This window comes from Mytilus trossulus, unplaced genomic scaffold (assembly GCF_036588685.1).
Source record: "Mytilus trossulus isolate FHL-02 unplaced genomic scaffold, PNRI_Mtr1.1.1.hap1 h1tg000220l__unscaffolded, whole genome shotgun sequence".
Lineage (NCBI taxonomy): Eukaryota > Metazoa > Mollusca > Bivalvia > Mytilida > Mytilidae > Mytilus > Mytilus trossulus.
In genome coordinates, this window is record NW_026963313.1 from 388,625 (window position 1) to 413,731 (window position 25,107).

A 25,107-nucleotide genomic window follows, 5' to 3' on the forward strand; every position below is an offset into this window, starting at 1 on the left:
TAAAACCTATCATATTTCATATTCTCTGCTGAACTGTCGTCAATTGTGCTGATTTCTGTCACGTTTTCATCAATATTGAAACCAGTGAGCTTTAAATACAAACAAAACCGTAGACTTATTGTATGAAAAACCACAAAGCATCTAATTAACAAGAGACAGATATAACGAACGTACCTTAACTGTTTTATTATTTAAGTGTTATCCACTGTGGGATGTATATAAAGTCACGCAATGTTAATGTATTGTATCGGAAATAAAATACTGGTATGAAACGCTAGCTTCTCTACTATCAGACAAAACTGTGCTAGGACTGGGACTTAATTGTTCAATGATAAAGTAAAACTATCAGTATTTTTCTCTTAAGGTAAGAATGATTTTAAATATTGTATTTCAAAGACTACATATAATTGTATTGAGTTGATCATGTTCATGGATACCGTTAACAGTCTATTATTTTATCAAAAAATTTTGTTCTAGTACAGAGAATAATTGTCTTTGATAAAGTCAAACTATCAGTATTTCTCTGTTTTGCAATAGTGAAATGTAAAATACTACTAGTAATGGTATTGAGTTGATAAATACCTTTGAAATTTATTAATTTATTGAATACTAACAAAGGTTCTAGTTGAGGGAATTAATTGCCTTTCATAAAGTAAAACTATCAGCATTTCTCTGTTAGGTTAGAATAATTCTTACCACAAATTAAAAGATGTAGGTAAGGTATAAGAAAATCAATATTTTAATTTTTTACGTTTTTGCATTGAAAAACGAAATTGAATATCAAATTAGAAAATGAAACTTAAAGGCTCAAAGACATCGATCTTTATTAGTGTTGTTAAAAGTTGAAAGACAAATAGATGAAAGATGTCAGAGTAGAAAAAAATCAAAGGACTATGAGTTTTTTTTAATACAAAATTGCAGTATGCAACCATATAATAAAAAAAATATAAAAATACAGCACTCCGATATAATTTCAAAACGGGAAATTTCGTAGTCAAATCGCAAAACCAAAAGCTCAAATACATCAAACGAATGGATAACAACTTTCATATTCCTGACTTTATACAGTAAAGTTGAGAAAGCAAATGGGGAATGTGTCAAAGCGACAACAACCCGACCATAGAGCAGACAACAGGCGATGGCCACCAATGGGTCTTTAATGTCTTTAATGTAGCGAGAATTCCCGCAACCATAGGTGTCCTTTAACTAGCCCACAAGAAACTAAAATTAAACTTAACACAAGACTAACAAAGGCCAGATGCTCCTGAATTGGGACAGGAATTTTCTAATGACGAGAATGGTAGGTTAAATTGGTTTTAGAGCTACTTTTAATCTTTGATCCAAAACAGTTACTAAAACCCACTCGTCACCTTGAAGACTCTATTTTATCAATGTGTCATATCAAGGTCAATAAAACTAGAAAGATAGATTATTAGCTGCACCACCAAAGGTCCAATTATATTCCTCTGTATGAAATATCATTAAAGGGTTACCGTTAGCGTTAATTATCAATCGCATCAAGAAAAAACATGCATAATTAGCATTAGGTCAATTATCTACTGGTAACAATTGTAAAAAGAAATACTGCTCACATGAAAAATTCCACGATGAAAGCCTAGTAAATATGTTATCAGCTGGATGTAAATTAGATTGAACTTTACGTATATGCAATCTTTTCTGCATCCCCGTCTGATGTATAGATCAGATACAAATTGTTATGGTAAAAAACAAATATACAATACATTTTGAAATAGTTATCAAAAGTACCAGGATTATAATTTTATACGCCAGACGCGCGTTTCGTCTACATAAGACTCATCAGTGACGCTCAGATCAAAATAGTTAAAAAGCCAAATAAATACAAAGTTGAAGAGCATAGAGGATCCAAAATTCCAAAAAGTTGTGCCAAATACGGCTAAGGTTATCTACTCCTGGGGTAAGAAAATCCTTAGTTTTTCGAAAAATTCAAAGTTTTGTAAATATAAAAATGAACTTAGTCTCATTAATCTCATAATTAAAGATAATTTAAAATCTTGATTTGTTCTTTCCTTTCGGAAACAAATGTTATAAAAAAGAAGATGTGGTATGATTGCAAGTGAGACAACTCTCCTCAAGAGACCAAACTGACACAGAAATTAAAAAAACTTATGTCACCTTACCGCCTTCAACAATGAGCAAAAAACATACCACATAGTCGAAAGTTTATTTTTGGTGTGTAAAGCAAAACTTGCAACTTTGATATCTCAACATAACCGGCTTTAATTTATTGAAAAAAAATATCAATGTTTTGATATTCATAAACCGATATAAATTGGCGTCCAGCAGGATAGTTGGATCAATTCTACAAATATAAAAATAATCATAATAATCGACGATGGTTTTATCTATGAAGCGGCCTTGTCTTTTACATTAAATCCTGTTGTAATCTGGAAGTGACATTTTCTCGTTAGATTCCAATTAGATTGACAAAGACTTGATTTATCGGCATCATGTTTCTTTGCTATGGACAAAAATGAATTAGATCAGCAAACGAAACATTCCTGTATGGCATTCAAATGACGTAAATCAGATAAGAAATGTATTTCCAATTTATCTTCATAACATATACCACAACATACTAACATTAGTGTGGGTCAATTCTAAGTAAAGACATTTTCTATACGATCTATTCTAGTCTGAATAAATTGATGTATATTGAACTGTTGTCTATATAATTGACTTATAATCTTATCATTCGTTAGTTTGATTAAACCGTAAGATGTAATGATTGTATGTTCTACTTTCTTGTTGATGTTATTTCAAAACAGTAAATATATCTAAATATCTAAGATACAAATACCATTGTAACGTCTGTTTTACCCCAATAGTTTCGTTTAAGTAGCTACCTATCAAACCAGGTTCAATTCACCAATTTCTACATACTCAAATGACTGTACTATGCAGAAATATGACAGTTGTTATCCATTCGTTTGATGTGTTCAAGCCTTTTTGATTTTGCAAATTGATTATGACCTTTTCCTTTTGAATTTTCCACCAAGTTTATTATTTTTGTGATTTTCCTTTTTGCAAGTGTCCATCTATGATAGTTAAATAATTTTGCCAATCTTGTATTGACAATTAGAAGAGGACAACACGTATTGATTTAAATCTAGACAGTAAATGTTAAAGTGGATTGAAATTAAATGATTGTATTGCTTGATTTCGACTGTAAGGGGAGATAACTTAGATTATTACAATATATAAAGGAATCTACATGTTAACATCTTGAGTACTATTTCAAGATTATGATGTATCAGTAAACATCTATGGCAACTTACGTGGAAGAAAATACATTAAAATTTGGGCAATCAAATAGATATAGGAAGATGTGGTGTGAGTGCCAATGAGACAACTCTCCATCCAAATAACATTTTAAAAAGTAAACCTTTATAGGTTAAAGTACGGCCTTCAACACGGAGCCTTTGCTCACAACGAACAACAAGCTGTAAAGGGACCCAAAATTACTAGTTTAAAACCATTCAAACGGGAAAACCAACGGTCTAATATATATTTCTAAAAAATAGATTTTCGAATATGTGAGTTTAGACACAAAAGAAGCTGAACTTATCGGGACTATTTTATATAAGTTTTAGTTCAATGACATAGTATATGTTAATATGCTAATCTAACCTCATTGTTTATTTTTCTTCCCTGTGAATACGACCTCGAAAGTTATTCTTATTTTATTCACTTCATTACCATGATAAAACGTATTTTTGTATTAGACAACAGAAAATGATGAAGTAGATTCATTTCAGTTATAGAACGGTCACAGCAGTTCTTTATAGCATGTAATAAAATAAGGATAAAGAAATAATGTCTGTTAACTTTAAAAGTAGATGCTGTTATGGTTAGATTTCATTCTAAATCAGCGAGTATTACAATGTCTTGCAAAGTGTATAATGCAAAATAACACGGTGTCACTCTCCAAAGACTTAAAATTACTAAAAAGGGCAATATATAGAAGCTCATCGTTAAAACACTTCGATAACAGGGACGAAAGATACCAGAGGGACAGTCAAATTCATAGATTGAAAATAAACTGACAACGCCATGACTAAAAATAAAAAGACAAATAGACAAATAATAGTACAGAAACACAACATAGAAAACAAAGCAGCACCCCACCAAAACCTGGGGGCGATCTCAAGTGCTCCGGATTATCAATATGAAAACAGCAATATTACTGTTTTCCAAAGCTGTATCATTAGCAATCTTCGTGAAGTTGTAAATAACTAATCTTATTGTGTTTTTTTATCTTCAATAATAAAGCACAAATTACCATAATTGATGGGTTGCCACGGTAAATGTTTAAACTTTTAATTTATAACAAAAGTAGAACAATGATACCAGAAAAAGCTTGTCTGTAGGTGTATTTCCTAACTTCTTGTAATGCCAAATTGTCCGCTGAGGTCGTTTTAAATGATACAAACATAGTCGAAATAGTTAACATGTATCAAAGGTATTAGGATTATAATTTAGTACGGCAGACACGCATTTCATCGAAATAAGTGACGCTCATATCAAAATAGTTACAAAGCCAAACAAGAACAAAGTAGAAGAGCATTTAGGATCACAAATGTGCCAAAAACGGCTAAGGTAATATATGCCTGGAATAAAAAAAAATCCTAATCATACACAAAATTATAAAAAATAACAAAAAAAAAGTAATGTAAATCGTAGTTACTGTATGTCAGGAAGTCGGTTAAAATTCATCGTGACGTAAACATCGTATCATCTAATCGAATATGAATTAGATAGGGATATCCTGGCCAATTTCTTAAGACAAGAGACCATGTTATCGGAAATGTTTTGTAAGCACATTGATGCGTACATGATACTTACCATTTGTTCAATACATGTGCATGAAAGCTAATCCCAAGTTATCAAAAATGAATAAAGTAGTTACTTTAATTACAATTACATTAATGTTTCGTTTTAGGGTTTTATTTCTTAGCTGAAATTTGACTTAGAAACAGAATCTGTTTATTGTGGTATACGTGTTGCATGGCCTCACTTCTCCAAATCATATTTTTACTTCATCATTTGCTTTGGTAAACAGGAAGTACTTGTTGTCTAAAAGTAGAAAACTTGTATTAAGACATTCAATTTGCTGATTTACAAGAAACGACATCCGTCATGACTATTAAGATATTTCAAATCGAAATTGTTTCAATCGAAACGGAAATGGAATATCTCATTGACATTACATTTAAGCTACGCATTTAAATGTTTTTTTGTACCATTTTGAACGAATAGAAAAATTTGATTTCTCATTCAAGTTATTCAGTTATTTGTCGATCATCTGTGACATTGAATGGCCCTGTGGTATCTTTCGACCCTCTTTTAGACACAATTGAAGAACAAAAGTTAATATATCATTGGTAATCAACACTCAAACAGTTATTTTCTTCTGATAAGTTATTAAACGAGGGACAAAAAATACCAGTTGGACAGAAAAACTCATTAGTCGAAAATTAATTGATAACGCTATGGCAAAAAAGAAAAATGACAAACGTACATACAATAGTACACATGACACAAAACATAAAACTAAAGAATAAACAACACAAACCCTGAACGTGATATCAGGTGCTCCGGAAGAGTAAGCAGTTATTATCAAATGACAAAATAAAAGACATCATAACGCATGTTAAGCTATAGTCAGCCAGACATAATTCATAGCGATAAAGTCAGTACAATGTACAATTCAGCTCATGTGCGTGCAGATCGTTTAATACGAAATGTTCAGTTTATTCTCAAACTTTCAGTAGTTTTCAATTGCATTTATTATACAATTTAAATAAATTTGTAGATGATGTTAAGAGCAAACTACCCGTTTAAGACTTCAATTCATTTTTAACATCGGATTATATTTTGTCATATTACCATCGAAATGTAACCTGATAGATGTGAAATACTATTTTAATTCTTTGAATGCTATGGGCGAAAACAAATTTTAAACACATCACGTATATAGATAAAGAAAGATGTGGTATGAGTGCCAACGATACAACGCTCCATCAAAATAAAAATTTATAAAAGTAAACCGTTATAGGTCAAGTTACGGCCTTCAACACGGAGCCTTGTCTCACACCGAACAACAAGCTATAAGGGCCCAAAAACTAGTAATGTAAAACCATTCAAACGGGAAAATATATGTAAAAATGAAGTTATGGCGAAAGTACATGCATAATATCACGGTGATAACACAGCAGGAAGACGGAAATGTTACTTGTAATATGACGAAGAAAATGTTTCATCTTATGAAATATTAAACTAAAAAGATAAAAATATACAATAAAATTGAGAATGGAAATTGGGAATAGGTCAAAGCGACAACTCGGCCATAGAAAAAAACAACAGCCGAAGGCCACCAATGGGTCTTTAATGTAGTGAAAAACTCCCGCATTTTGTATTATGTTCCAAACTGTGGTCATACATTTTTTTATGTACAAAATAAAACAAAAGTTGACAATTCAAAGTGTCACAAAGAAATATTATTTGAACAGATACACTTATCGTTGAAGATACATCAGAACAGCGACTGTATTTTTTCTGAATAAAAACAGACAATACGAAAGCGTTTTCATCAAAATTGCAATAAAAGTTTTTTTTTATAAAATATTGATTCTGTGCAAAGGCAGGCGAGGGAGAGGCTTGATTCTACATTTGTCATTACGTGACGATAATCATACAGTTTCAATCAAAGTGAATCATAGTTTACCAATTATGTAACACAAATGTTGTTTCCAACTAAGTTATATTGATGAATTTCTGTGATTTCTAGAAAATATCAATATCGCCAACAAGAAGCCTTTTTTACAGTTTGATTACCGATATTACAAAAAAAAATGTGAATTTGAAACCACGTTAGTGTGTTATTGTTTTATGTTTTCTATGGTCCTTTTGTTATATTTTTTCACTTTATTTCTTTACTTTGGTTTGATATTTCGACTGACTTATTGCATAGACGCCTATTTATTATCGAATAACATCGGTTGATCTCTTTTAATTTTGTTTGTTATTCTTTACCAAATGTAAGGTTGCTATTCGTTCGTGTAAAAAAAGATAGATTTCTATGTAGGATAAAAAAAACTGAAAATCAAATAGTTTTTGGGTGGGGTTTAAATTCTACAAGTTTTGTATGTCTAAAACCGATTTTTACATATATCCCTTTTGGTAAATCAATTTTTCAAAAATTAAGTTAAGAAAGGGGGGGGGGGGTGTCAGTGAATTAAGTTTTTTTTTATCATACATTGAACTTTTGATGTCGTCCCTAAAAAAACGAGTTTCTAATTTGGAGGAGTGACTCAGTACTAATTGAAATTAAAAGCGATCATTATCAGCATATGACTTATAATATAGGTGCAATTCTAGGAATAAGATATCGTGGATGCCAAAGCAAAGCACATTCAAATATACACATAATGTATAAACTATGTCATTGTGGAATTGTATAATACAAATATAACAGCCAGTCAAATATATACTTTAAAAAGAAAAATGTCACTTCGATACTCATATTTTAGTTAACGGAAACGATGTCGTTTTATAATTGACTTTCAATATTGAATGTTAGGAGACCATTAAAACTATTGTCTGTATCAAATACGAAAAGAAAATGAAGACAATACAAAATACGATACGGGCATTGTCAAAGTGAAATATGAATAATTATAAATTCAATTTTAAGTGCCCTTTTGTTTAAGTTTAATTGTAAACATTTTAAACATGATTGCCTCATCTTCATTACACACTACCTGAGTATTTGAAATGAATATGACATAAAGTAGATGGATATATATTACTAACATAAAACATTGTTTGCATCACATTTTTAGATCCTATTCAAAAACATACTTTACGAACTGTATAACAAAGGTGTGTCATTTTTATGTCCCACCTACGATAGTAGAGCGCCATATTGTTTTCTAGTCCGTGTGTCTGTTCCTTCGTTTGTTAGTTTGTTCGTCTGTCTGTTCCTTCGTTTGTTAGTTTGTTCGTCTGTCTGTTCGTCCTTCTTTCCCCCTTGATGTTTAGGTTTTTGATCAAGGTATTTTTTGATGAAGCTGAAGTCCAATCAAATTGAAACTTAGTAAACATGTTACCTATGATATGATCTTTCTTATTTTAATGCCAAGTTAGAGTTTTCACCATAATTTCGCGGTCCAATCAACATAGAAAATGATAGTACTAGTGGGGTATCAGTGTATTATAGGCACATTGTCCTAAATTTACGCAATGGCTTTGGTATCTTTGGTTTTGATTTCAATCATACACGCATACATGCTACTGATCACAGTTTTGATGAAATATATCACATACGATGAATTGAGTCAATCATTTTTCGATCAGGTTTGATGAAGGGGCTATTTTTTTAATATTTTAAATCATTTATTATTCATTTTTCCATTGTCAACATCATTTTAGAAAAAAATGGCATAAAATTCTCTTGATCTTTTATAGGAAAAGTATATTTCTATTTATTCAAAATCAATAATATCAAACTTATTTCAGATGAAAAAACGCTTCTCAGAATTGAATGTCTTTCCTCTTTGCCCTTCAATAGAGTCCAATCAAATTCAAAACAACAAAAAAAACCCTTTACTTAGTATTTCATTGGTGATTCGCAGGTCTGAATACAGCAACTAAGACTCATAATTGTACTGTTCTTTGGTACCTATTTGACTGATATTAGATTAATAACACATTGTTCTCTTATGATCAATCCAATAATCAAGTTATCAGAATCATATTGTAGACATTATGGAGGCCTGAAAGAAAACTCATAGTACAACTGAACCAAATAACAAATATTTCCAAACCACTATATACTTTTGATTTAACGAATAATGAAGTATAAGGGTTAACTAGACCATACAAAAGTTGTCTCGTATTATTGCTTATGAATAATGAAAAATAATGTATTGATTCAAGGAAAAATGTACTAAGTAATAAAATTGAAGATACTTAAAAGAGGGACGAAAGATATCAAAGGGACAGTCCATGCAACTCATAAATCGAAAATAAACTGACATCGCCTGGCTAGAATTACACCTTCATACCATTGTCCAATGTTGATGAAGGAGAAGAAAGAATATGGTGTATATTTAAGTAAAGTCTTACATGAAACCACTTTTCTAAGAAATTACAACTATTTATTTCAGTTCATCCATGGTTCAAATGAACAAACTAGGACGTGTTTTATTTTTTTAAGTTCAGTATTTTTGTGATTTTACCTTTTATGTATTTCATAGAAACGGTATGCGTTTTGATTATCATTGAAGTCCATACGGTATGGTGTAAGCGTTCATATGTTTTAGTCCTACCACATTGGTATTGATAAAACGTCTCGTAATTTCTTATTGTGTATTTCTTTGTGTGATGATCGATACCATAAAATTTATGACTATTACATAATTCTGTTCTATCATGTCTATAAGATAACGTGACGGGTCCTTGTTAATATCTTCAATTGCCTTTTAATGGATGATTTTTATTATGTCATCGGACGAAAACATCATTCTACACATGCTATGCCTAGTTTATCGTAGACTTCTAATCAGAATATGATAATCCTTGCTTTAACTATATTGATGACGCCGAACTTTAAATACATTTATCATATACTTAGTAGTAAATACAGATGTATTGTATGTGTAATACGGTAAACGGCAATAGTGTTGTATCAGCCATCCTTGATGATATAGATGTAACAGTTGCAATGGCTTTATCACACTATTAAATAAACTCATCATAGATACCAGGACTAAATTTTGTATATTCGCCAGATGCGCGTTTCGTCTACAAAAGACTCAAAAGTTACAGAAGACCCGGCCACGTGCACTTGTATTTTTGTCCATCTGATGAGTTGAGCCTTTTTCAACTATTTTTATAGTTCATTCTTATGTTGTACTAATATACCACTGTCCCAGGTTAGGGGGAGGGTTGGGATACCGCTAATATGTTTAAGCCCACCACATTATTTATGTATGTGTCAGTATTCAGTGGTTGTCGTTTGTTTATGTGTTACATAATTGTTTTTTGTTCATTTAGTTTCATAAATAAGGACGTTAGTTTTGTCGTTTGAATTGTTTTACATTGTCTTATCGGGGCCTTTTATAGCTGACTGTGCGGTATGGGCTTTGCTCATTGTTGAAGGCCGTACGGTGACCTATAGCTGTTAATGTCTGTGTCATTTTGGTCTTTTGTGGATAGTTGTCTTATTGGCAATCATACCACATCTTCTTTTTTTATATCACCAGTGACACAAAAATAAAAAAAAAATAAAAAAGGTTAAATAAGTACGAAGTTGGAGCGCATTGAGGACCAAAAGTCCTAACAGTTTTGCCAAATCCAGCTAAGGTAATCTATGCCTTAGTCAGAAAAGCCTTAGTATTTTAAAAAATTCTAAATTTTGTAAATAGTTAATTTATAAATATAACCATATCAATGATAATTCATGTCAGCACAAAAAGTGCTGACTACTGGGCTGGTGATACCTTCGGGGAAATTAATCTACACCAGCAGTGGCATCGACCCAGTGGTTGTAAATTAACCCATCATAGATACCAAGACTAAATTGTGTAAATACGCCAGTTTAACGTAACGTCATCAGTCCATGTTACAAAAACTTTATCAAACCCCTTATTTGTATAGCGTCAAATAACATAAACAACATCAACTTGAGGTATATACTAAAGTATATATGATATGGCTTGATCAATATCACACACCGTATCAACCCTCGACATATTTAATCCCTAGAGCAGGTCTCTTGGGATTTTATTGGTGTGTTGGGTTGATACGGATGTGATATTAAAAAACCACACATGATATTCTCCATATAATAGATTAAGCAACTGCAGTATTGATTTTAGTTTTATACTATACTTTCCAATTAAGAAAATATGAACAAAAGACTAGAAAGATAAGGAATGTGTTTATTAGAAGACTGAATGCACTGAATGTTACCAATGAATTAGAATAACTAACATACGGAAAAAGACTGGTCTTAGTTTGATTGGCACAATACATATGTGTATAAATAATAGTGTTTCCGCACATTGCGTAGTTTTAAAGTTTTACTCCTCTTTTGGAATTGTATCCTTCGAATGTTTCTTAGACGAAACGCGCGTCTGACATATCATATCATAGACCTGCTACCTTTGATAACTAATTAATATATGTCAGTTAGGCAATAAATGTGCTCTAAAAAACACAGATTTGGGGTTACTTCAAAACTAACTTTTACAATCAACGGAATCATAAAAATACTGTACTAATTTTGTCAAAGCAGTCGTTGAACTGAAGACCCATTAGTGGTCTTCTATTATTTTCTAATTTTTGTCTCTTTTACGTATTCCACATTTCTATTCTCAATTTAAATCTCATTGTAAAATGCTGAAACAATACAATTATTTAGAAAAAAATAAGATACATTTTAATACGTATTTGACAGGAAGTAATTGATGAATGGGGCTGCCGTTACGGAAGTACTGTAAAACAAGTTAATGTACTGATTACGTTTATAATCAATGCGTACATATAATTGTGTGTATAATCAATGCGTACATATAATTGTGTATGGATGAGTGAGAACGTAATTACACGATTAAAAGGGAAAGTCCCGCATGTGCATATTAGTTCAAATCGAACTAAAATATTTCTACAGAATAACCTATTACAGGTACAACATCGCGTTTAATCAAAAATTCATTTGGAGTTTGAGTTGATAACTTAATTGTCCTTTAAATGACAAAGTTGATACTGTATGTTATTTAGCGAAATAAGGGGGAAAACCTGTATCGTACTTGAATGACGTACATCTGTAAGACTTTCCTCTATATGATAATTTGTTACTTTGCAGTGGTTTCTGTTGTCATATATATTATATTTCGGTATATAAGTACAAAACGTGATGTAAGTTAAATGATTACCTCCCCAAGGAATGCTTTACAGTTTTTCAATTAAATATACCAAGGAAAAATCAGATAAGAACATATTAATTCTAGAATGGCAACATCCTTATTATTTAACATTTATATATAGACGAAGCGATATTATAGCTATAAAATGTAATACTTGGTGTATCTGTTCATTCCTGTGTTTGGATTCGAAGGACAACGATCAATATGAAGTTTTAAATGAGTGTCCCGGATCTCTAGATTATAAAAAAAAGTGAAGAATAGTTTTGTGTGAATTTGTATTTTCTCATCACCTCTAAAGTACATGTAAGTTATGACTCTCTTTACTGTGTGTGTTCATTGGCTATTCACGCAATTGCGTTTACTTCACATCTCATTTTTTTAAATTAGAAATGTGGTTCGGTCTGATTGTGGATTTAAAGCATTTTTATACATGTACTATACATATCTATACACATACATAATGTATATTGTATTCAAGAACAAGACATGTGAAGCATGTGCTTAGAAAAAACGTTATCCAGTAAAACAAATTTTGAAAATCACTATATGATTTCGCAATTATATCAACTTTGTCTTGTAATATGACACACATGTTTTGTCGAAATGCGCATCTGGTGCAACAAAATTGGTACCGTTGATTTTATGTACTCCTTTTAAAAATACTGGCAGGGGTAATCAAACGTGTATAGTTTCAAACAATGAAAAAAACAGTATAAAATTAATCACTAGAGACCGGTAAGAACTAAACGAAATTCTTACGCAACGCGTTCTTAGATACGGTGACTTGTACATGTTTTTGTATCATGGGAAACATACTACATCTCCTTAGGTCTTATCATTATTGTCGAAATGCATTTTGTGTACAATTGTAAATTCAAAATCCATGTAAACTTTTTTCATCCAGGAAAAGTTTGACGTTTCAATATTATGCTTATGCTCTTTTTGTTTTAATTTGTCTTGCAAACGTTTTTTTTTAGACTGGCCAAATGTTTGATGCGGAGTCTATCTTATGAAATTAATAATTAATGCTAAGCAACGATGATGAAAATAGTTATGAGTTGAATTACCAGACTTGTGGCACGTTCTCTCGATACCAATAGTATTTGATAAGATTTTTTAAAATTTTCCTACCAAAAGTCGGTGGTTCGATCTGGGAACTACAGCACACACACATGGGCTGCCTTGAAAAAATGCAAAAGTGCTGAATGTAGCATTTCACTTTAACCAACCAAAACCTTTTCAGATCAATACTTGAAACATTCTTTCATCTAGCCTAGGTTACTTAATCAACATACAGCAATGCGTTTCATAATTGTGTTACGTTGTGCTTTGATAAGACTTTTAAATCGATAATGCCATTTAGGAGTAAATTATATCAATGCCTTTCAAGAATTCATATAGAAAGAATAGAATTACTCTCGTTTCTTTAAAGATAAGAATATACATGAACAAAATGGTTGTTATACATGTACCATAAATTGTATGGAATTCTCAAATCAATGATTTAACTCCTTAAAACTCTGTAATTGAGTTTGTGTCAATAATTGTAAATCAAATTAACGCATTCGTGTTTTATAACACACAAGAGAAAAGATTGATGATGTTGTATTGAGTTGAATTACTGGACTTGTAGCACGTTTTCTCGATTACAATCGTATTTGATAAAAATTTTGTCCCTACCAAGGTCGCTGGTTCTATCTGGACCCTACAATCCACACACATTGACTGCCTCATAAAAAACACAATAATGATGAATGTAGCTTTAAACTCCAGCCAATCAAAACCATTTCAGATAACTTTAAAAAAATACTTTCATCTAACCAAGGTTTGTTTATCAAAAATAAAACATTGCGTTTCATAAACGTGTAACGTTGTGCTTTGATAAGACTTTTGAATCACTATTGCCATTAAGAAGTAAGTTATATTGCTAGAGGTACATGGGAGGAGGGGTTGAGATCTCATAAACATGTTTAACCCCGCCGCAATTTTGCGCCTATCCCAATAGTTATCAAAGGTACCAGGATAATAATTTAGTAAGCCAGACGCGAGTTTCGTCTACGTAAGACTCAGTGGTGACGCTCATATCAAAATATTAATAAAGCCAAACAAGTACACAATTGAAGAGCTTTGAGGGTTCAAGTCAGGAGCCTCTGGCCTTTGTTAGTCTTGTATGATTTTTAATTTTTGTTTCTTGTGTATATTTTGGAGTTTAGTATGACGTCCAATTATCACTAAACCAGTATACATATGTTTAAGGGGCCAGCTGAAGAACTCCTCCGGTTGTGGGAGTTTCTCGCTACATTGAATACCCATTTTTGGCCTTCGGTTGTTGTCTTCTCCATGGTCGGGTTGTTGTCGCTTTGACACATTCCCCATTTCCTTTCTCAATTTCAAATCAATGCATTTCAAGCATTCATATGAAAAGAATAGAAATACTCTTGCTTCTAAAGATTAGAATAAACATGAATGAAACGGTTGCTATACATTTACTATAAATTGCATGGAATTCTCATATGAATGGTATCTCTCTTTAAATCTCTGTAATTGAGTTTGTGTCAAGTATTGTCAATCAAATTAACATTTTCATATTTTATTTCACACAAGAGAAAGTTTCATGATTCAGTTACATTCAATAAGTAGTACATAATGGAACTGGTGTCTATTTGTTATCATGATTGGATATGTCAGATTTTAAACGATAATAGAAATAGGAAGATTTGGTGTGAGTGCCAATGAGACAACTCTACATCCAAATAACAATTTTAAAAGTAAACCATTATAGGTTAAAGTACGGCCTTCAACGCGGAGCCTTTGCTCACACCGAAAACAAGCTATAAAGGGCCCCAAAATTACTAGTGTAAAACCATTCAAACGGGAAAACCAACGGTCTAATCTATATAAACAAAACGAGAAACGAGAAACACGTATATATTACATAAACAAACGATTACTACTGTACATCAGATTCCTGACTTAGGACAGGTGCACACTATTTGTTGTCTTATATGGTAGGATTCTTTTTTAATCTTTGTTTATTGTCAGGATTGGTAATAAGTTACCGTCACTGAGGTAAAGTGTGGGAGATTCTTTCAATCGTTATTTAGTTTCACAAGTAAGTTGAAACAACGCATTATTAACTGTTTACAGAATTTAGATTTTTTTGAAAAACTAAGGCTTTTCTACATCAGGCATAGACTACCTTAGGTGTATTTGGCAACACTTATAGGAATTTAGGATCTCAATCTCTTCAACTTCGTACTTTATTTGGCTTTTTTTTTTGGATTCGAGCGTCACTGATGAGTCTTTTGTTGACGAAACGTGCGTCTGGCTCTGGCGAATATAATAAATTTAGTCCTGGTATCTATGATGAGTTTATTTACAATCAAAAATCGCAACCCAGAAATAATCCATCGATATATATGTTAGCAATATCCTTTAACTTTACTTTCCGCTAAATAGATGATGTTCTCTCACGTAATAATTTAACATTTGGTGACTATGTTGAACGCATATATGCCTTCGAACTAGAGATAAAGGAAACCCCAGATACAGTTAAGTCGACCTCATATCTAGATAGAATGTTGCTGCTAACAAGGAAGCTACAATGTATTCAACCAAAGAGTTCGAAATGGTGAAGTCGTAATCATCCCTTCGTAAATTTTACGAACGCCATTTCGAGTTGGTTGACAGTTATAGAATAACCGTTTTCACACATGTTCCTTACGTCGTAACTACAATTCCCTTCCTTTTTCATGAATATGACCTTCCGAATAAGACTATTTACCGGGTTTGTAATAAGATGAACAACACGACGGTTGCTACATGTGGAACAGGATCTGCTTACTCTTTTGGAGCATCTGAGATCACTCACAGTTTTTGGTGGGGTTCGTATTGCTAAGTCTTTAGATAAACATGATAAACATGATAAGGATAACAGCAGTATACTGGTGTTCAAAAGTCATAAATCATTTGAGAAAAAAAAAACATATCCGGATAACAAACCAACAACTAAGGGAAACACATCAATTAAAAGAGGAAAACAAAGGAAAATGAGGATTACCAAAGTGCAAAAAAAAAACCAAAAAACAAAAAAAACAACGCAGAAACCATCAAGACGAACTATTTGATAACAACTGCCATATTGCTGACTTGGTAAAGAACTTTAAAAAAAATGATGACTCAAACCTTGTTTAATGACATGCCTTACCTCCTGCTATATGACAATATTAAAAAATATCGCTAAACCACTACGAGACAGAAATACAGCACAAACACACGCAAGAACATTAATTAAAAAGAAATTCATAAAAAATAAAAATAAAAGTCGACGCAAAATGCAAACCACAGAACAACAACGAACCTATTTCATAAAAAATAATCACCACCGGAAATCGAGAACAGTGACGCACTTACGTAACTAACATGCAATCTCGAACTTTATACAATTACTTCATTAATGATAAGATAGTCGTACCCCAAAATGTAGTGTCTTATGTCCTGAATACCTTAGTTGTGGTTGTCAAAAACTGATAGGAATCTTTAGTCATCAATGTTCGCAACTTCGTACTTTATTTGGCCTTTTTTTATAGCATTTTTGGATTCGAGCGTCACTGATGAGTCGTTTGTAGGCAAAACGCGCGTATGGCGCAGTATAAAATTTCAATCCTGGTATCTATGATGAGTTAATCATAAGAACTTAATATTCATTGGACTGAATATGGTCGGTGTAGAATTGGAAAAGCTACATCCAACAATGTACAAAGATCATGAAATAGATTGAATTGGGGTTATTGTTTAAAAATTGTCTTGCTTAAACTTATTACATATTCGAGAATTATGGTTGAATAGGTTATTGTTTTAAAAGATATAACTGACTTTATTACCAATCTGAGTAACCAAATATATGAAAAGGTATGTGTAACAAAACAGAATGAAATGCTCTCTGGCGCAAATCTATAATGATGTTATATTTCCTATTTTGCGAATTCGATGTTATAGATATATTTTGAAATTCCGAATTCGTAAAATAGGAAATATAACAATGAGACTATTTGTAATTTTACATTGTCGCTACTTACAGATCAATGGAGTTACTCGGAATAGCGAGATAATCCTACATTATCTACAAACTTGTAAGAGTCACTCTATCACAATCAATTATGGTATTAACAAAAATACAAAACTTCAATGTTTATGTGGTACCTAACACTACAGGGATATAACTCTGTAAAAACAGTTAAACGTTTTAATCACTTTGACAATTGTATGTTAAGGAAATATTAAGCTTCTCAATGATCCAAATTAGTGTTTGTCTAACTGCTATCTATCCAACTAATTTTTTCCCCAGAAGGTGATTGGTTCATTTGTTTTGAAATTTCGATGTTTTTTTCAAAGGTTCACATTTAATATCTTGTCTAAATTTTATGAAAATTAAACGAGCCAAATTAAATTTAGTCAAGTTGTTGGGTACCACTTTAATTAAAAGGAAAATTCATTTCTTTTCTTCTAAATCTAACGTAAGACTAAATCAGCCAATTATAGCAAATTGTTTCCCACCTTAGTAAAGATTAACTATTTAGAATATTACTGATAACAAACAATGTGAACCCATGTAACATCATGTAATAAATGATTGCTTATGTAACAGACGATATCAGTACATAAGCCAATCAACTGCCATTTGAATCAGATAGTTCCTGTCTAATCACATATCGTGACAATAGTGAAGTTCACTTCCAGGAAGGGCGATAGTTTTCCTATCATCAATATCAAAGTGCACGAATATAATATCGACCAATACGAGTTAAGCAGCTGTCATTAATTTAAATTCTTATTTTTCATCAGATTTCTCATCTTTTGCAACATGGTGTCTTTCAAAGAATTAAAAGTTACGTCAACATTGTTTTAATCACGAGGGAATGTAAACACTGAAAGATTTTCAAGTTAAAAGGATAACACGAATTGTACACTTGAAACATGCAGTAAGTAGACGATTCAATTCATTGAAAAATTTGATATTCCGGGTTTATTGAGAGTTTAATATATAGTAATGAAATTTTATTATTTATTGTTCAAGACTGCATATTCACCCTTTCCCGCGCCGTCGAAACCATTTTTAACGTCATTGATATATGTATCTTGCACAAAAGTTGACTTCCATATGGTAATAAATTGATGATAACAGAAACGGGCTTTGGATTTTTTTCCCCTCGAGGATATCAACAGTCAGTAATCAACACTGGTGTTGACATGAATTTTCATTTATACGATAACTTTATTTTAAGTGTTTTATTTTATTTGTTCTGGTTTGTAACCCGGTTTGTTTTTTCTCTTAATCGACTTATGACTTTTGGACACCAATATAATACTGTTGCCTTTGACCTTCAATCACCCTTAAAAAATTGAAAACAACACGTTTAATAATTTTTTACATCCAAAGCGCTTTTCTGAATTTACCTTCACCAGGAACGTTCAAAGCAAAACATTTAAAATCCGAAGATGTAAAAGTACCGAAACCGTTGAAGAGCTTTATGTTGAAAATACAAAAATTAAATAGACAACTTATAGTTTGGTGATACACGTTACAGGCATATAAATTGACAAACAGTTATCGTGTTTGATTGCCAAAAATGAGATCTATTTAGATACTGATAAGAAACGTTACCATAAGAATAACAAATGTATAGTTTAAGCATAGGTATGTTCCAGTACAAATGAGTTATATTTTGATGTGTTTCCCTCAGTTTTAGTTTGTAACCCGGATCTTTTTTTTTTCAATCGATTTATGAATTTCGAACAGCGATATACTACTGTCGCCTTCATTTATCAATTCTATGATTTATGATTAAGGTGTACAGTGCATGTTTTATTACTTCAAATTGTAAAATACTTAAAAGAGGAATGAAAGATACCAAAGAGACAGTCAAACTCAGTAAAAATGCAGGATATAGTTGACCAAGTATTGACAATTATGTGATGATTTCTAACCACAAAATTATTTTATTGATACAGTTATTAGTGTTTATAGCTAACGGAAGTAGGCACTACAATTTGTACACAACTTTAATCCTGGTATCTATCATCAGTTCATTTGATAGCTTTTTCTGATCAAAATATCAAGGATAATAAACGTACAAATTTGAACGCCATACGAGCGCCTCGTCTATATAAGACCCAGCATTGGCTCTTGAAGCTAAGACGTTAAAAGGCCAAAAAAATATTTCATGTTCTATATATTGAAGCACATTCGATTGAAACATTTCAGGTAGCGACATGAAATTCAGCAAAATAGAAGTCGCTCGGTCTCCACGTTAAACGAATTGTCCTTAAGTAAATCACAAGTTCTAATCAGTTGTCAGATATTGTTTTTCAATTGCATTTAAACTCCCTGTATGGGTATGTAAAACATGGCGTTGACTGATAATCAAAGAACATACATGAAAGTTTCGTTAACTTTCCAATTTTAAACGTCCCATTTTTCAGTAGTAGCGTATCCTCTGCTCCATCGCATGGCGTTCTTTAAAACGTTATGCGCATGCATGTTCTCACTTTACCGACTTCAATAATAGGAGAGTGCCCTCGTTACAAAAACTGCTGTCACAAATTACACGCCCACTGTTTAAAGCACCAGATATTGCTCCTTCGGTGCCCATACGATTACCCCAGTTCGTTTTTTATTGCTCTGCACTCAATTAATGTATTTGTTTCTTCCCCTATGTGTCAATTAAACTGTATTCCTTTGAAACGCCTACTAGATTTCTGGTGTAATTTTAGTGACAAATTGTTATCACATCATTAAGAAAAAAACATACATTTTATTCTGCTTATATAATTATTTAATAAACGTAAAGATCCTTTCACAAATAAAACAGGAACTATATTTTGATTTGTTATCTTCAATTACTTTTCAATGACATAAGGAGTATTTGATCTATCAAGTTTCAATTACTTTTTCAATGACATAAGGTGTATTTGTTATATTACGTGATTTTAACTTAATGTTAACATTTGACTAGACAACTATGTAAACATGTCATTTCAAATTGTTTGTTAAAGCCATTGATCAATATTATCTAACGTTAGATGAAAAAACGCACCTTTAAAATATAACCGGAACTAACTCATTCATAAAAGTGATTTATAACATGTAAAATTATAAATGTAAGAAGTGAAACTTTGAAATGGCTTATCCTTTCATTATATAAAATTGTATTATGATTCTACTAGATGTTAACTCGAGGACAGTGTTTATTGTCAAGTTAAAAGTGCCTTTTTAACATATTCATTTGCGAGATGTAAAAACAAAATCAGTACTAGTTGGATTTATATGGGTACATTATACAGGTAAGATTTCAAAATGTTTGCTCATAGTTGAAGGTCATACGGTGACCTATAGTTGCTCATTTATTTGTCATTTGATCTTTGATGAAAAGTTGGGTCAAGATGTGTATTAGTGTCTTCGGTAATGGTAATGTTTTCTTCTATTGCTCAGTCCATATCGTTAACTTGGATATGTGTGATTGCTCGTTTCGAAGCTGAGACATTTTGACATATGTGGTTAAATTTTCGGGGTACGAAGTGAGATAACTTTTTTCGTAAATTAGCAAACCCCGAGTATCCTTTTGTGCTGCGGCTCCTCGTGGTAAAAAATCCTATTTTTAACACAATAAGTTCTTTGAAAACTTAATACTTTGAACACATTTAATAGCTCTATAGATTTTACACCTTTATTCTGTGTTCTGCTACTTTCTTAAATTAACTCACATGGTTAAGCTCAGTCACTTGGTTATCAAAGAAAAGTGTCAAATATCACTACACAGATAATTTTTGTTTACACGTGACTTTTGAGTTCCTCATTTCAAGGCGCATTAGGGATACTGTCCCAGTTGGTTCATTGGCTATATTACAACACATTATTTTGTATGTATGCGGTAAAATATCATCCAAACCTTAATTAAAACGTAACAAAAACTCAAGAGAGAAACCACCAATTACATAATTAATTACAAAGCAGTGGCGAATCCAGAACTTTTCATAAGCAGGAGCCCGATGGCTGACCGAAGGGGGCCCGCTCCAGTCATGCTTCAGTGATTCCCTATATAATCAACCAAATGTGTCCCACGAAAAGCCCCTCCCTGGAGCGGGCCCCCTTAATTATACTGATTAGACTAAAATCAAAGATATACCAAAAGGACACTCAAAGTAATTACCGAATATGGATCGTAACAACTCAATAATTTATGACAAATTCAAAGGGCAGAACACTAATCTATGGATTTGCTCATTGTTGAAGACCGTACGGTGACCTAAAGTTGTTAAAGTCAGTTTCATTTTGGTCTCTTGTGGACAGTTGTCTCATTAGCAATCATACCAAATCTTCTTTTTTTTGTACCTACACAATCCAAAGAAAAATGGATGGTGTGAGCAACAAGACCCCCACAATTTAGATGAACTCATTTTAGTATCATCAACTTAAACAAATATCGGTCCAGACTTTGAACGTTGCTGAAATTTTCTCCTAATGAAGCACAGCTTGCATATAAAAAAAAATGATTTATTGAATGTGTAGTTTTTCAGTTTAGTTTTGTTCAGGTAATCCCTATTTTGTGTGGTTACATGTACTTTTAATTATTATAACTTCGTAATAATAAACTTGTTATGGTAAATCTAATTTATTTAATAACAATAGTCAATGATTTTGTTCTATTTTTCAGATGAATTGACTCATGAGCCCACGCGATACAAAATGTTGATTAATATCACAGAAATATTGCCTCAGACCTTAGAAAACACATCAGAAGATTCCAAAGAGACCAAGGACAACTCGAATCCTATGTCGTATGCGGGTATTATTATTGTACCAGTGATTCTAATTGCTGTGGTAGGAAATGTATTGACAATTTGTAGCTTTATAAGAGATAAAGGATTACACAAAACATGCAATGTGTACATTTTAAATTTAGCGATAGCCGATTTATTAATTGGAGCTGTTACTATGCCAATATATCTAACATATACTTTCGGAAATAACGTTTGGATATTCGGATACCACTTTTGTAAGGTTTTTCTGTTATTCGATATGGCTACAGTAGAGATAACTGCCATTTTGATGATTTTGATAAGTTACGACCGCCTGTCATTGCTCAGACATTGGTCAACATATTACAAAATACATTCGCCTCAAAAGGCATATATAAAATGTGGTCTAGCATGGATTTTTGTTTTTGTTTTAAATGGTCCTGCAACAATAGGATGGGATATATGGACCGGCAATTCTACAGATCCAAACGACTGTGAAGCACAATTTTATGATAATGTTGTTTACATATCAATTATGACAACTGTACAGTTTGTGATACCTCTTACGGTTCTCATAATTATTCACATATTTATAGTTTATGAAATAAGAAAACTGATACAAACCCGGGAACAGCTTATCTCGACTCATTCTGGTAGTATAGGATCTTCAGATTCTGTTGTGTGTTTGGAATTAAAACCTGATAGTGTCATGACAAAACTACACAGAAGATCGACTGATATACACAAAGAAAATACTAAAAAAAGGAATGGAACAAAAGCTGCAAAGTCGCTTGCGATATTAACAATAGCATTTATAGTTTTATGGGCCCCTTATGGTATTATCATAGTCTTTCAGTCTATTTGTCCTACATGTATATGCGTTATATTGATTGAAACGTGTACATGGGTATTATGGTTTAAATCTGCACTTAATCCATTCCTTTATGCTTATAATAGCAACCGTTTCAGAGAAAATTTCAAATATTTTCTTTGTTGTCGAAGACGTCCTGGCTACAGAGCTAATTATTCTTTCAACAGTTAAATATCATTTTACATTGTATTTTTATATGGATATTAAATTCATCATATCCAGTCTTGAATAAAATATTTTTGAAAGATATTTGTGCTAATTTATTTTGTCATTTAAAATATCGATGGCCGAGTGGTTTATATTTTCGAACTACTATGTTACCATCATGTTAACACTGAGGTTGTGAGTTTGAATCCCAATCTTGCAGGTGCTCTCTGCTTCAATCTTTAAATAATCTACTATGATTGTCAGCTTTCCTACCGGTGATTATCTCCCTGCACTAGCGTACAGTGTACTTTTCTTAGGCTGGTTTCTAACACTACAGGGAGTTAACTCTGTAAAATAAGCTTACTGTTTTAATCACGTTGTATTGTTAAGGAAATGTTAAGTTTCTCAGTGGTCAAAATTAGTGTTTGTCAAACTACTATATATCCAACCAATATTTTCCGAGAAAGTGATTGGTTCAATTTTTGTCTTCAAAGGGTAAACGTTAATATGTTGTCAAAATTTGATGAAAATTAAACGAGCCAAATTATTTTTGTCAATGTGTTGGGTACCACGTTTACTACTTTTTCTACATATACGATCAAACTGATCTGTATACGCAACTTGACATCACTTCAGTTAAATGTTTACAAATAAGTTCCTACAAATAATCGTGTTGTCTTGGTCGGCTGCTGACAAAACTCTACATAAAAGCTGTTTGACGTCAAAGTCGTGTAATGGAATTTGTACGCGTTTCTCAGACCAACAATCTAGAAAGCCAGACATACGAACAAACAGTCAGAGCACTATATACAACCTAAACATTTCAACTTTGTCATTGAAAGAGGGACAAAAGATCCCAGAGAGTGATTTAAACTTATAAATCAAAAATAAACCGACGACGCCTTGGCTTAAAAAGAAAAGACAAACAGACAAAAATAGCTGGTACACAAGACACAACAGAGAAAACTCAAAACAAAGCAACAGGAACCACACCAAAAACTGGGGTTGATATTAGGTTCTCCGGACAGGGTTGCTCTGTGAAAGAGGGATAAATGATACCAGAGGGTGATTCAAACTTATAGATCGAAAATAAACCGGCGACGCCACGGCTATAAAGAAAAAGACAAACAGACAAATAATAGCTGGTACTCATGACACAACAGAGTAAACTCAAGATTAAGCAACAAGGACTTAACCAAAAACTGGGGTTGATCTCAGGTGCTCCGGACAGGTCCTGCTCCACATGTTGCACACATCATGCTGCTTATGTTAGCTGCAGTTTTAACTGAAACAAAACAGATATTTTGATTTACTAACTCATAGTTAGGATCCTATAAATCAAAACATTTAAATTGCGATAACATTGTGAAAATTTTATTTGATCATAATTATGTTTGAAAATATATTCAATTTGTTTCAATAATTGAGTTATAAGAAGAGTTTATTCTACGTCATATATATACTAGTAGGCGAATTATGTTAGAATTTTGTTTTTGCATAATTTGGCAACAGTTATGCCACTTTCAAGAAAAATTCTCAGAGCATGGCCATTGGCGGTCTCGGGGGGAAGGGGATACGAGGGTTGGAACCCCCTTTTTTGGCCGACCAATGCATTTGAATGGGGACATATGAGTTGTAATCCCTCCTTTGTCCTTGTTTGGGAGCCCTCCTTTTTAAAATGGCTGCATCCGCCCCTGATGGCTCTACCAATCACCCTCTTATATTTTTGCTGAAATTGTCTTTACACAATGTATCATGTAAATGATGCCAATACATGCACACTATTATGTGGATGACACAAGCCGAGAACTGATAGCCTACAGCATTAACACACATGCGTTTGATCAGATGTTTATAATATCAAACCAAACTTACTAATCTACTTTAGCTTTTAAAAGATAGAATCTCAATGTATGAAATCTGGTTAATCAATTACAGAAAATATTTCTATCTATAAAGATCTATAAAATAAACATAATTGCCTATTTCCATTCTCAATTTTATTACATGATTGATCAACTAACATTGTACATTACTTATTACCTTATATACACCTTGGAATATGCAGCTTTATAGATTCTCCCCCATGCTAATTTCCTGAAAATGGAGGACTGGATCGATCCAATTTTTCCTCTAAGTAGCACGAGAAGCTAATGTTTCCCCCTTGTAATTAAACATCGGCGACATCGTTCTAATATAAGTGCACTTCACTCTCCAATCTTACTTGACTATGATTGTCAGTTTTCTTATTGTAGGTTGGTGGTTTTTTCCGGGCACTCCTCCACCAATAAAACACTGGCCGCCACGAAATAGCCTAAA

General features: G+C 32.4%; 1 protein-coding gene across 3 annotated transcripts; it reads left to right on the plus strand.

Moving 5' to 3' along the window:
- Nucleotides 1-215: 215 nt before the first annotated feature.
- On the plus strand, nucleotides 216-22,863 carry LOC134701140 (histamine H3 receptor-like). Of its 3 annotated transcripts, none has more exons than XM_063562285.1 (2): nucleotides 216-364; nucleotides 21,686-22,863. In XM_063562285.1, exon 2 carries the CDS (start codon nucleotides 21,718-21,720, stop codon nucleotides 22,810-22,812), a length of 1,095 nt encoding a protein of 364 aa, XP_063418355.1. In that variant the 5' UTR covers nucleotides 216-364; nucleotides 21,686-21,717; the 3' UTR covers nucleotides 22,813-22,863. The 3 variants fall into 3 exon arrangements, with proteins under 3 accessions (XP_063418355.1, XP_063418356.1, XP_063418354.1); XM_063562286.1 differs by lacking the exon at nucleotides 216-364 and adding an exon at nucleotides 17,879-17,953; XM_063562284.1 differs by lacking the exon at nucleotides 216-364 and adding an exon at nucleotides 19,988-20,315.
- Nucleotides 22,864-25,107: the final 2,244 nt, after the last annotated feature.

What these genes read in the sequence shown, in the direction of transcription:
- LOC134701140 (XM_063562285.1), top strand. Translation starts at nt 21,718, where the DNA reads ATGTTGATTAATATCACAGAAATATTGCCTCAGACCTTAGAAAACACA.